General features: G+C 54.2%; 1 protein-coding gene across 5 annotated transcripts in view; it reads right to left on the bottom strand.

Moving 5' to 3' along the window:
• Positions 1-4371: 4371 nt before the first annotated feature.
• CUEDC1 (CUE domain containing 1) overlaps positions 4372-12163 on the bottom strand; it is a 95064-nt gene continuing 87272 nt past the window's right edge. For 3 of the 5 annotated variants that reach the window (XM_002827333.5, XM_054535663.2, XM_054535664.2), the window contains exons 7-11: positions 11846-11917; positions 10928-11021; positions 10134-10192; positions 9251-9321; positions 4372-6062 (exon numbers count right to left, since the gene is read on the bottom strand). In XM_002827333.5, the coding sequence (XP_002827379.4) occupies positions 9254-9321; positions 10134-10192; positions 10928-11021; positions 11846-11917 (293 nt within the window). In that variant the 3' untranslated portion in view covers positions 4372-6062; positions 9251-9253. Of the gene's footprint in view, positions 6136-9250; positions 9322-10114; positions 10193-10927; positions 11022-11845; positions 11918-12163 lie in introns of all 5 variants that reach the window. The other 2 variants (XR_002912065.3, XM_009251575.4) reach the window with 2 other exon arrangements.

Below are 12163 nucleotides of genomic sequence, written 5' to 3'. Positions count from 1 at the left end.
GCCACAGCAACTCAATCTTTAATATGCACATGAATTTGCTGTGGATCTTGGAAAATGCAGTGTGACTCAGTAGGTCTGGGTCTGCATTTCTAGCAGCCTTCCAGGTTGATGCCAATGCTGCGAATCTGCAGTTGGGATAACCAACCCACCCAAATATGCCCACGACTTTCCCAGTTTTGGCACTGAAAGTTCTGCATCCAGGGAAACCAGGACAGTTGGTCGCTGTATCCAAAGACCATACTTTGAATGGCAAGGTCAAAGCAAGGAAGCATGTGCTGTTTGTACTGAGTTTCACAGTTCCTCCCACTGGAGTCCCTGGAATAATCTTCTTGTCCTGATAAAGAACTGTGACTCTTTACTCTCTAGAAAGGACACCTGACTCCAAGCCTCAGCTCTTCAGGGTAGATGCTGGTTTTGGGGGGCCTGAAGCTTATCTAATCTTAGTGGCTCTCTTAAGAAAAAATTTGGCCAGGCACAGTGGCTCACGGCCTGTAATCCCAGCACTTTGGGAGGCTGAGGTGGGCGGATCACTTGAGGTCAGGAGATCAAGACCAGCCTGGCCAACACGGCGAAACCCCGTCTCTACTAAAAATACAAAAATTTAGCTGGGCGTGGTGGTGGGTGCCTGTAATCCCAGCTACTCAGGACACTGAGGCAGGAGAATCACTTGAACCCGGAAGGCGGGGGTTGCAGTGAGCTGAGATCACACTGTTGTACTCCAGCCTGGGCAACAAGAGTGAAACTCCATCTCAAAAAAACAAAAAGAAAAGAAAAAAATTTAAAATATCTTTGTTTTGCAAATTTTAGAAAACATATAACCATGTGAACAGAGTAAATTTCCCTCTGTCTCTTTGGCCTAAGGGCAAACAGGTGCTCACATCTTGCTTCTGGGAAAATGGTGCTGGGTGTCTCAGTGGCCAGTGACTGCCACTTCTGCAAGATGACCACCAGGTGGCAGTCGATTTACACAGCCCCCTTCACATGCCCGCCCTCTCCCGCCTGGCCACCTCCAGAAATTTCCAACTCTTCCTCCAGCTGGTGCAGCCCATTAATCCAACAAATTAATCTATGCTGTGATAATGGGCATAAGGAGTTCATGTGCTTCTCTCTCAATAGCATATTTGCCATTTAATGGAAATGCTAAGAGATTGTTTTTAAAACCAGAGAAAGAATGCTAATGGAGGCGTTCCAGGCACTCTGTTGGATCACGGATCACTGTGGTGATGTTTTTGAACAAGTGGGCCCTTTCTGTGCTCCACAGATTGCATCTGTGCAGAGGTGCTGCACCTTAACCCCATCCCCCTGCATCCCAACCCGACCCCACCATGCTTAGTGTTTAGGTATCATCTCGGGAGCTCAGCTGCCTGGGTTCATATGCAGGTACTACCACCTCTTACTGAGGGTAGATGTTGAGTAAGGACTTTAACATCTCTTTATGAAATGCAAGTAGTAATACTGATTTCATATACTTGTTATGAAGGGTTCGGTAAAGTACGCTAGGAGTGTCTGGCACACAATAAACACTCGATAAAGAGCTACCATCTTCATACCACACCTTGCCTGCCTCCTTCATTCTTCAGAGCAAATTCTCCTGTTTTCCCCCCAGACCCTATCTCCAACCAGTTGCTTCAAGAAAACAAAGGCAGGATTGAGACCCCAGCATGGTAATAACCAGGCCAATTCTTGTGGACACAGCGTTTTCCAGACCCATGATTGCCTTTCAAGTTGGAGCTGATCCCTGAGGACATCAAAGCATCATCGAGATAGGGAAGGGGCCCTGGCTGGACCAGACTTCAGATAGTCCAGCTCTGCATTTTTGCAGAGGATAAATCTGCAAGTATCACCTTGTGGATACCAGGAGCTCAGCACTTGTAGATGAGCAAGCAGCGTGAGGGTAGGTGGCTAAGGCAGTCATCTGGTCCAGCCTGTCCCTGCCCTAGGACCCATAGCCATCTTTAACCAGGAATCAGGGCTCCAGGAGAGGCTTCATCTCCTGCACTCCTTGTTAGACCTGGTAAGCATTCTCCCTCTCTTTCTCTCTCTGATTATAATCATCTCCAGTATCATCTACATTAACAGGCAAAATGGTGTAAGAGTCTCAAACTTGCTGCATATTAGAAGCACCTGGGATTTTACAATCTGATTCTCAGGCTAAATCCCAAACCAACTAAATCAGAATCTCTGGGAATGAGACTCACACATCAGAAATGATTCTAATGTACAGCAAGTTTGAGAACCAGTGTTCTAGAGCAGTATTTCTCTAGCTTTAATGTGCATAGAAGTCACCTGAAGAGCTTGTTAAAATGCGAATTCTGGTCCAGTGAGGCTGGGGCAGAGCCTGAGATTCTGTTTCTAACAAGCTCCTAGGTAATAATGAATGTTGCTGGTCCACAGACCAAGCTGTGAGTAGTCAGATTGTGGAACTGTGGTTCTCAAATTTGAGCATGTATCAGAATGATCTGAAGGGCTTGCTGAAAGGCACGCCAGTTTCAGATTCAGATCTGGAATGGAGCCTGATAAGATGCATTCCTAACAAGCTCACAGGGAATGGCGATGCTGCTGGTCCACAGAGCACACTTTGAGCAGCAGGGGTGTAGAGGAGGCAACACAAGTTTTGGAGTCAGGCAGCCCTCGGCCTCCTTTTCTGGCCTCATGACATTCTAGCTCTGTGATCTTGGATAAGTTACTTAACCTCTCTGAACTGTAATTATACTAACTGTAAAGTGATCGTTATTGGGCAAGATCAAATGGGCTAAAACACCTAACACATTGCCAAGTGGGCTGGTCCTCAAGCTTGATGGCAAATTTAATTACCTTGGGAGCTTTTTTAAAACAAACAAACAAAAATCCATAGTTGATCTAGGGTACTGAACATCAGGACTTTTTTTCTGTAATAGAGATGAGGTCTTGCTCTGTCACCCAGGCTGGAGTGCGGAGGCTCAATTATAGCTCACTGTAATGTCAAATTCCTGACCTCAAACAATCCTCCCACTTTGGCCTCCCAAAGTGCTGGGATTACAGGCATGAACCACAAGGGCTGGCCAGGATCTATTTTTTTCATTGAGACAGGGTCTTGCTCTGTCACCCAGGCTGGAGTGCAGTGGCATGATCACAGCTCACTGCAGCCTCGACCTCCTGGGCTCAAACGATCCTCCCACCTCAGCTTCCCGTGTAGCTGGGATTACACATGTGTGCCACCAACCCAGCTTTTTTTTTTTTTTTTTTTGGTAGAGATGCAGGAGGTTGGGGGATGGGTCTCACTTCGTTGCCCAGGCTGGTCTTGAACTCCTGGGCTCAAGCGATCCTGCTGCCTCGACCTGTCAAAGTGCTGGCATTGTAAGTGTAAGCCACTGAGCCTGGTCTTGGCCAGGATTTTTTTTAAAGCTACTCAAGTAATTCTGTGCAGCCAGTGCTAGGTACTGGCCTGGTACCATGGTTCCCAAACTGTAGTGTGCATCAGAATCACAGGTTGCTGGGGTGCACCCCCAGAGTTTCTGACTCAGTAGGTCTCGGATGGGACTGAGAATTGGCATTTGGAACAGCTTCCCAGGCAATGAATACCATGCAGAGAACCAGGGCTGGAGGACAATCCTGGTTTGCTCAGGACAGCTCATGTGGAGCGTCACCCTGTCCCAGGTGTGCCACTTTACAAGCCCCCCGGGTCTGACTGGGAGTGGGGCCAGACCCTGATGGGTGAGGTCACTGAGCTGAAACATGGCATCAGCGGCAAGAGAAGCAGCCTTGGCAACAGTGACCCGGAGCCCAGGAGTAAGATGTGTGGTTGGAAGCCCTCGGAGGCCGTTGGCTCAACACAAGGAAAAACTTCGACCTTGAGAACTGCCCTGTCTGGAAACGGTACCAGCTTCCTCTTCTGGCAGCAAGGGCCTGTCCCTGTGGCAGAGGGCGGGGTAGTCCTGCTGAGCTGGAGGAGGAGGAGGAAAGAGAGATATATCAACTGGGGCGATCTCTGAGTTCCCTTTGAAGTCTGAAATTGCACTTCCCTGCAACCTCCAGTCTGCCTTTAATCCAGAAGCTGTTTATTTAGGGAGGTGGCCGTCTGGAGCTTTCTCAACAGACTGGCTTTCCCCATGGTGTTTCCCTTGCCTATCAGCAAGCGGTTTACTGTCCTGGGCCAAACAGGAAGGCGACAGCGCTAGACACAGCCGGCAGGTCCGCAAGGTTGCGGTGCAGCGGTGCTGCAGGTGTCACCTCGAGAGTGCAGTCGGAGAGCGCTGCGGGTGAATGGGCCAGGCAAGGCAGGGGTACCCTAGGCATGCGACGCGGGGCTCCTGGGGACAAACCCTGCCCCAGGCCGGGAGGGAGGAGGGAGCAGGAGGGTCCAGCCCACGCCGCTGGCCACATCAGAGCACCAAGAGAACACCAACTCTTTATTACAGGAATTCCTATGAAACAGCTCCAAGAAAAAACCCACACATAGGAGGAAAAAAAATAACAAAGCAACACTCACAGACGTGGGGCTGGGGCTTCCCCCACAGTGCGCCCGGTCCTGGCGCGGGGAAGGCTCAAGAGACCGTCGGGAACTCGAGCTGGGGGACGGAGGCACTCCTCGGAGACCTCCCCCTCCCTCCACGGCCCCAGGCCTGGCGCGGGGAGCAGCGGAGGGGGCGGCCGCTCCTCCGCAGGGCCCCCTGAGCCAGCGTCCCGGCCCCGCGTGCGTTTCCAAACTTGGTCACGCTTGGCGGCGGCGGCGGCGCGTCCCGGCCCTCCCCAGCGAGGGAAAGCTCGGCGTTGCGAGTCCGGGCAGGGTGGGCGGGACGAGGTGCGATCGCCGGCTCGCCTTCGCTACGCCCTTGTGATCTTGGGGCCACGGAGGCCACCAGGGCCCGGCCAAGGATCGGATGCCACTCCCAACCTCCCAAAGCCGCGCCGAAGCCTCGTGCCTGCCCAGGCTTCCCGGCTCTCCGGAAGATCTGCGCGCTCCCATGTCCAGGGCGGGGCCACGGGCTGGGCAGCCTCCCTCCCCGTGGCAGTGGTCAGTGCCGTGTAAGCGTTCCTAGAATCAGAGTTCTCCTCCTCAGATCACCCGCCCTTCTCAGTGGCACCCAGCAAGCCCTTCTGCCCTAGGCGCTCCCACCCGGGCTGGCGGCCTTTCCGCTTTGCTCTTTAGCCCTGCACCTGCTCAAAGGGGTCACTCCAGGGCCCACCGCTGCCCACCCTCGGACAGCAGGGCTTCCAGTCCAGCTGGGGAGTCAGAGCCCCTGTGAGCCCCTACTGTGGTGTGACTCCAGAACTGGCTTTTGTCTGCTGCCAAATTAAAGATCCTGCCTCCCCAGAATCCTCCAGCTCCGGGGTGGCCACCCTCCCCATCCCTGCTGGGTGATGGGGAGCTGCTGGGAGTGAGCCCATCCCTAACAGCAGCAGCCTGATGAGGCCAGACGGGGCAGTCGGCAGATGCTCTTTGCAGTAGCCCATAGCTCCTCAGAGTTCCTGGGGTACCGGCCAGGGACCTCCCACCCAGGCTGGGTGCAGAGCTTGTGTGCTGGGCCAGCAGCCCCGGGGGAAGGCTGAGATAGGAGGCCATGGAAGGGAGGGGCACAAGTGCCCGGAGGGAGCTGAGGAAGGGGGACCAGAAGGGAGCTGAGGAAGGGGGGTCAGGCAGAGTCTGTGACAGGAGAGATAGGGAACGGAGGGAGGGAGGGACTCCACTTTCAGGCCAAAGAGCCTCTGGTGGGGTCATCTTGCCCTTTTCCATATTCCAACTTTTATCTGCTTTCTGGATTTTTTTTTTTTTTAAGGGAGGTTGGTTCCTGCATTTCCACTCTTTGACCATAGGAACGCCTGGCTACAAAAGGGGCTGTAATTGGCTGCTGCCTATAGGGGCCCCAGGTCCTTCCTCCAATTGCAAGGCAGCAACTCCGAAGTTCTAAGTCCCATGGAAAGTGGCAGTGGTTGGGCTGGACTGTGGCTGGAGGATCACTGGGCCTCGGTTCTCAAGCACCATCTGTCCGGCTGCAGCTGGGCCCTTCAGCTGGGGGCCAGTGTTGCTTTCCAGCTGCCCCCACCGGGTCAGATCATCTCTGGCAAGGAAGAGCTGCTGGCATCTGGTAGGGGAAAAAAGGGGATGGGAGGAGTCTTTTTCAAAGGAGCCCAATGGTCTTTCCTGGTCACTGGTTCCTGGAGAGACAGTTTTGGGAGAAGTTACTAAAGACGTAAGCCCTCTCCTTTCTCCAGGGACTCGAGGTCAACCATAGAACTCTGCCTGGGTCATCCCCCCATTCAAATTCCTAGAACCATTCCAGCTTGCCCAGCTGCAGGGATTCTGGCAGCAGGAGATGGAGTGGAGGAATGGAATCCCCGGGTGAAGCAGCTGTAGGGGAGGGCTTCAAGGTAGGAGGGTACCTGGCCCATTCTAAGATATCATAGCTCAGGGGAGCTAGGCCACAGAGACCTGTAGGTGGAGAAAAGTAAACTGGGGGCAGAACTTGGTAGGACTCAGACACCAGGCTGAAGAGTTCCTAAGACTTTACTCAGAAGACTCATTCAGGACGGGCGCGGTGGCTCACGCCTGTAATCTCAGCACTTTGAGAGGCTGAGGAGCGCCGAGGTCAGGGGTTCAAGACCAGCCTAACCAGCATGGTGAAACCCCGTCTCTACTAAAAATACAAAAACTAGCCGGGCGGGGTGGCACATGCCTGTAATCCCAGCTACTCGGGAGGCTGAGGCAGGAGAATGGCTTGAACTTGGGAGGGGGAAGTTGCAGTGAGCGGAGATAGCACCACTGCACTCCAGCCTGGGCAACAGAGCGAGACTCCGTCTCAAAAAAAAAAAAAAAAAGAAAAGAAAAAGAAAAAAAAAGATTCATTCAAAAAGCACATGAGAAATGGAACTAAAGTGGTGTTTTGGTGGTGGGATCATCAGAGTAGGTAGGGGCAGTGAAGAGAACAGGGCTGTGACCTAGGTGATGAGCATCTATCAGGGTGGTAATGGAAGGAATAGAAAAGAGAATGAAAGGGGGCAGTCAGGAGGAGAGACTGAGTTGCCATCCAAGGCTGAAAAGAAAATCTTGGGTGCAGCTGGGGACACGAAGCAGCTCTGGAAGCCTAACTGCGATGGAGATTCAGATGTAGGAGCCAGATGCGCAGAAGTGTTGCTGGTGCTATAAAAGAGGGCGGAGGCACTGCCAGAGTGGGCAGTGAGAAGACTTCGAAGAGGGTCAAGGGCAGAGCAACAAGGAGAGCCAGTATTTAGGGAGTGGGCGGAGCAACAGGAGCCGGGAGAGAGGAAGGAGAACCAGGCTTCCTGGGGTCACAGGAGCCAAGGGAGGGCAGCTTCAGGGGAGATCAGAGGAGCGCGTGTGGAAGAGCACCAGAAGAATGCAGAAGACGCTAAGGCCCTGAGCTGCTGGGTGACCTCCGAGTCAATCCGGGTGATGGGAGGGGCTGTCAGCCTGCAGTGGATGAAGGAGGATGGCAAGAAAGACTCAAGGACCCTTGGTGTTTAAGGGGAGGAGGAGGAGGATGTCAACTTGCAGAAGGAGCTGGAAAGGGACAAGCTGGAAGTCCTAGGACAGAAATAAATGATGAGGTGCGGGTACAGTGGCTCACACCTGTAATCCTAGCACTTTGGGAGGTCCAGGCGGGCAGGTCACCTGGGGTCAGATGTTCAAAACCAGCCTGGCCAACACGGCAAAAATCCATCTCTACTAAAAATACAAAAACAAATTAGCCAGGCACGATAGTGGGTGCCTATAATCCCAGCTACTCGGGAGGCTGAGACAGGAGAATCACTTGAACCTGAGAGGTGAAGGTTGCAATAAGCCAAGATTGTGCCACTGCACTCCAGCCTGGGCAACAGAGCGAGACTCTGTCTCAAAATAAATAAATGAATGAATGAATGAATGATGAGCAAGGTTCTGATGTAGGGGTGGTTTGGACAGGACCCATTTTCCCTGGGGACCAGTAGGAAGGAGAAGCACGTGGAGACGGTAGCAGCGTGGGGTGACAGTGGAGGCGATTCCCTGGCAAGCTCTATCTGGGCATTCCAGGACAGTGGGAAGTGGGCTGCGGCTCTGTGTTTGAGGAAAGCCTGAGGGGAATGGAAGGGGCTGCAGTGCCTGGTGGGAGATGATGTAGGGAGTCAGGTGGAGCGGGTGTGGGGGCCAACTGCCCAGGCAGAGGGGAAAGGGCACTTGTATTTACTTGTTCCCGGTTTCCCTCCGTTGTGACTATCCTGAGGCAAGCGAGTATTTCTCCATGGTCTGACACAGGGCCATACCTGCCACACCATCAACTTAAGAAAGCCTTGTAGATGCTGCCCACTGGGACCACACCAGTGGCTGGGGAAAGCTGGGCAGCTTCCCCTCTCCCATGGTAAAGGGGGGCTGGAAAAGGGACAGCTGTCTTGGCCAACTCCTGGAGGAGGCCTTGGTATTTTCTCTTTCTCCCCAAGAGGGTGCACAGGAAGTGAGGAGGAGAAATGGCTTGGAGGCCTGGGGCTTCAGCCAGAAACCGCTGCCTCAGGAGGGTTTCTTCATCCTGGTGTGGCAGATCCCAGCCCACCCAACCCAAGCAGAGGGCTGGAGAGAGCTCTGTGTGTGCACAGCCGGGTTGAGACCACCTCAGTTTTTCTTTCGTCTTTTTTTTTTTTTTTTTTTTTTGAGATGAAGTTTCACTCTTGTCGCCCAGGCTGGCGTGCAATGGCGCGATCTCAGCTCACTGCCACCTCCGCCTCCCAGATTCAAGTGATTCTCCTGCCTCAGCCTCCCAAGTAGCTGGGATTACAGGCGCTTGCCACCACACCAGGCTAATTTTTGTATTTTTAGCAGAGACAGGGTTTCACCATGTTGGCCAGGCTGGTCTCGAACTCCTGACCTCAGGTGATCCACCCACCTTGGCCTCCCAAAGTGCTGGGATTACAGGCATGGGACACCGTGCCCAGCCAGTTTTTCTTAAATCGTCCTCTCAGTGTGCTATGTGTGTCCTGGACTGTCTTCTCAACTGGACTGTAAACTCTTCAAGGTCAAAGCTGATTTTGTTTCCTGTTCTCAGCATCTATCATAGGCAGGTGTGCTTATCTTTTGTCAAATGAATAAATAACCAAAAAAGACATGCAATCGACTAGTTCCCACGCCCGTGTCCCTGCCGCAACTATGAGGGAAGACACGTGGGGCCTGTGCTACCCAGTTGCCTGACCCCAGCGCCTCTGGACACCTGGGAGGACACATGGGGTGCAGAGTGTGGGGGGCCCTGGCCTTGGGCAGTCCCTGGGTAGCTATGGTTCCAGGCCTTACCTCTTACTGTCCTTCTCGCAGGCCTTCCTCCACCTTGGGCGCCTCCTGATGCCTGCCCCGGAAGTCTTCATCTGAAAAGGAGAGGGAAGCTGCCTCATCCTCTACCCTGCAGGGCCTCGCTCAGGCACGGCCCCCAGACTGGGCAAGAGAGCTGACCCGACTCTCTCTGCCCCCTTCATTTGGGACCCATGCAGATCCCCCCAAGTGGAAGATGCATGGGTCCAGGGAGAGAGGCAGCAGGACACTCAGGTGCTGGCCAGGGTCCACCACTGAGCTCTGAGACCTTGGACAAGTTCTCCCCTCGTCTTTGGGCCTCAATTTCCTCATCTATAAAATGGGATGGAAAAGCTGGACTATCTAGATGACCTCCGAGGCCCTTCCAGTCCTTGTTTCTGGATGCCTCCTGACCCTCGGATGTGGCATGAGGATCAGGGTTCAGCTGCGGGCCCAGTAGGGTCTGAGGCAGAGTCTTCTGGCCCACGTGGCCTTTGGAAGGGACTGGGTGAAAGCTGAGAAGCCTCTGGGCCCACAGACTGAAGCTGCCCAGTGCTTGGTTCTCAGGCCAAGGGTCCCCCATGGGGGCACGCCTGTCTGCCACCTCACACCCAAAAGAATATTCCCCAGAAACAGTACCTGGCACTTCATGCAACAGGCACACATCTAGGTGGAAGTAGGGCTAGGGCCCCCTTTCAGGGGTTGCAGGAAGTGGGGAGGCAATGTCGACCAAGTCAGGGGGATCCATTTCTTTGGGTCACCTGCCCACCAACCCTCAGTGTGTTCCTCCAGGGGACAGGGCGGGTGCTCCCATGAAACACCCAGGAACTCCGCTGGGAGATCACCGATCATAGAGAAGTTGGAGCTTACAACTCCCCTCCAGCCTCACCACACGCGTGGCCCTCCACATCATCCAGGAGGTTGGCTGTTGACGCGGCAGCCCCCAGCCTGCCAGGCCATTCAGGAAAACCGTCCCAGGGATGAGGGAACACTGCCCTAGTCCTCCCAGTCCCACTGACTCTCTGCCCCACCCCTCAAAGCTCTGGAGGTATCTGACACACCCACCTGACCCCCCACACCCTTAGTACTGTCCCCCAGGCTCCTTTTCCTGAGGTCAGTGGTGTGGCCAGGCCCTGACACTCTCACCCAGCTTACATCTCTGGGGATGGAGAAACAGCTTCCTCCCTGTTTCCCTCTGGCTGCTGAGCCTCTGCTATCTTAGGCCCTGTTTGAGAAGCATGAATAGGAGTTCGGATAAAAATGTGGAAAGCCGTATTTCTACTCGAGGAAGGGAGGGCCAACATGCTTGGAGTGAGGAGGACTCGTGCACCAGTTCAACTAGAGAAATGAGGGGAAGATTTGATTTTGATGGAAGAACCACTTTTTCTCCCAAGAAGTACATGACCTCAGACCATAAAAAAAAGTTAATAGGACAACTTCTGGGCCTACAGAAGGGAGATAGGAGCTGCTGCCCTGCTCCCTAGGCCTGGTCTCTAGTTGGCAACGAGAGACGGGCAGTGGGCTGGTGGCCAAGCTCATGGAGGAGAGGGGAGGAGGAAGGGAAGGCCACAGAGCCTGGTTCCACTCCCAGGGGAGGGCACAGCTGCAGGGAGTCCAGAAGGGGTCTTGCTCCGTGGCCCTTGGCTTCCACCACCCCCACCAGTGCCAGGCTGGAAAGGATACGACTGATGCTTCAACAAGTGTTTCCTCTTTGACTTCCTCATTTTGGTCTTCTCTGAGAAGGCTCGGGCAAGTTCAAACAGTTTCCTCCGGGTGGCTGGGGGCAGAGAGACCTGTGAGTCATTTTCTTAGCAGTCAGCACACCAGATGGCCTCCTCCCAGGTGTGGGAAAGGCCAGGGGAGGACCAAGGCCCCCGGAGTGGGAGCAGGGGGCAGGCAAGGGTGGGAGCTGGGGAGGGAGAGGTGACAGGAATCGCAGACCCCTGAGGACACCACCCCAGGAGCAAGAGGCTGCATCCTGGGTCAGCCTGCAGGGGCAGCACAGGACACCCTGAGCCAGGCCCAGGGACCACAACTGCAACGCATCTTGGCTCACTTTCCCGCCGCCACTGCCTTCCCGCCCCTCCCCTAGCCACCTCCAAAGTTGGTTCTGGGATTTCCATGACTAATCCGAGATTTTCCCTGAAATGGAGCCTGAAAGGATCGCAGCCTCATTCACACATGGCTGTGGGTCTGTGCGGTGGGGAGGTGAGGGGGAGGGAAGGGGGCACTCAAGGCTGGTAGGACTTTGTGGAAAAGAGGTCCCCCACCCCCACAGAGGCTTAGCAAGGGCCTCTCTGTGCAGTCAGCTCCGGCCAAACCTCAAGCCACAGAGAACGTGAACATGAGGATTGCGGTGAGGGCATGTGTGGCACGTTATTTTTCTGCAGACATCTGGCTCAAGAGGATTTAAAACTTAATTTGTATCTAGACTCAGCTGTAGAGGGAAGTGAGGCAGGAAGGCTGAAGGAGCCAGCCTGCGATGAAAATGACCAAGAGTCAGCTGCATTACACATGCTGAGGGGCTCCCTCACTCCTGGGAGGCCACAGGGCCTGTCTCAGAAAAGCTGGGGAGGGAAGCGGGGCCTGAGCGGGACTCACACTTTCCCATGTGTTTCAGCTTGTCCCTGAATAAGGCATCTTCAGACACAGCGGGGTTGGCGTCGCCAGTTCCTGGAAGGAGACACCTGCTGAAGGCCGGCCAGTGTGGCCAGCCATGGCCGCTGTCCCAGCCCTACCCACCCATCTGAGGATAAATGCAAAGAAAGAGCAGGCTTCTTCCCTGGCCAGGAGGGAGTTTAAAGCAAGGAGGATATGGAGTTCCAGGAGCTCCTCTTTCCCTTTGTGGGCTTTGTTTCCCCATCTATAAAAATGGGGAGGGTTCAGCGGTCTACTGTGTGTGCGGACAGCCAGCTTGTG

This window comes from Pongo abelii, chromosome 19 (genome assembly GCF_028885655.2).
Source record: "Pongo abelii isolate AG06213 chromosome 19, NHGRI_mPonAbe1-v2.0_pri, whole genome shotgun sequence".
NCBI lineage: Eukaryota > Metazoa > Chordata > Mammalia > Primates > Hominidae > Pongo > Pongo abelii.
Note: the sequence above shows the minus strand (reverse complement) of the source record. Positions and strands in the feature narration are given on the sequence as shown.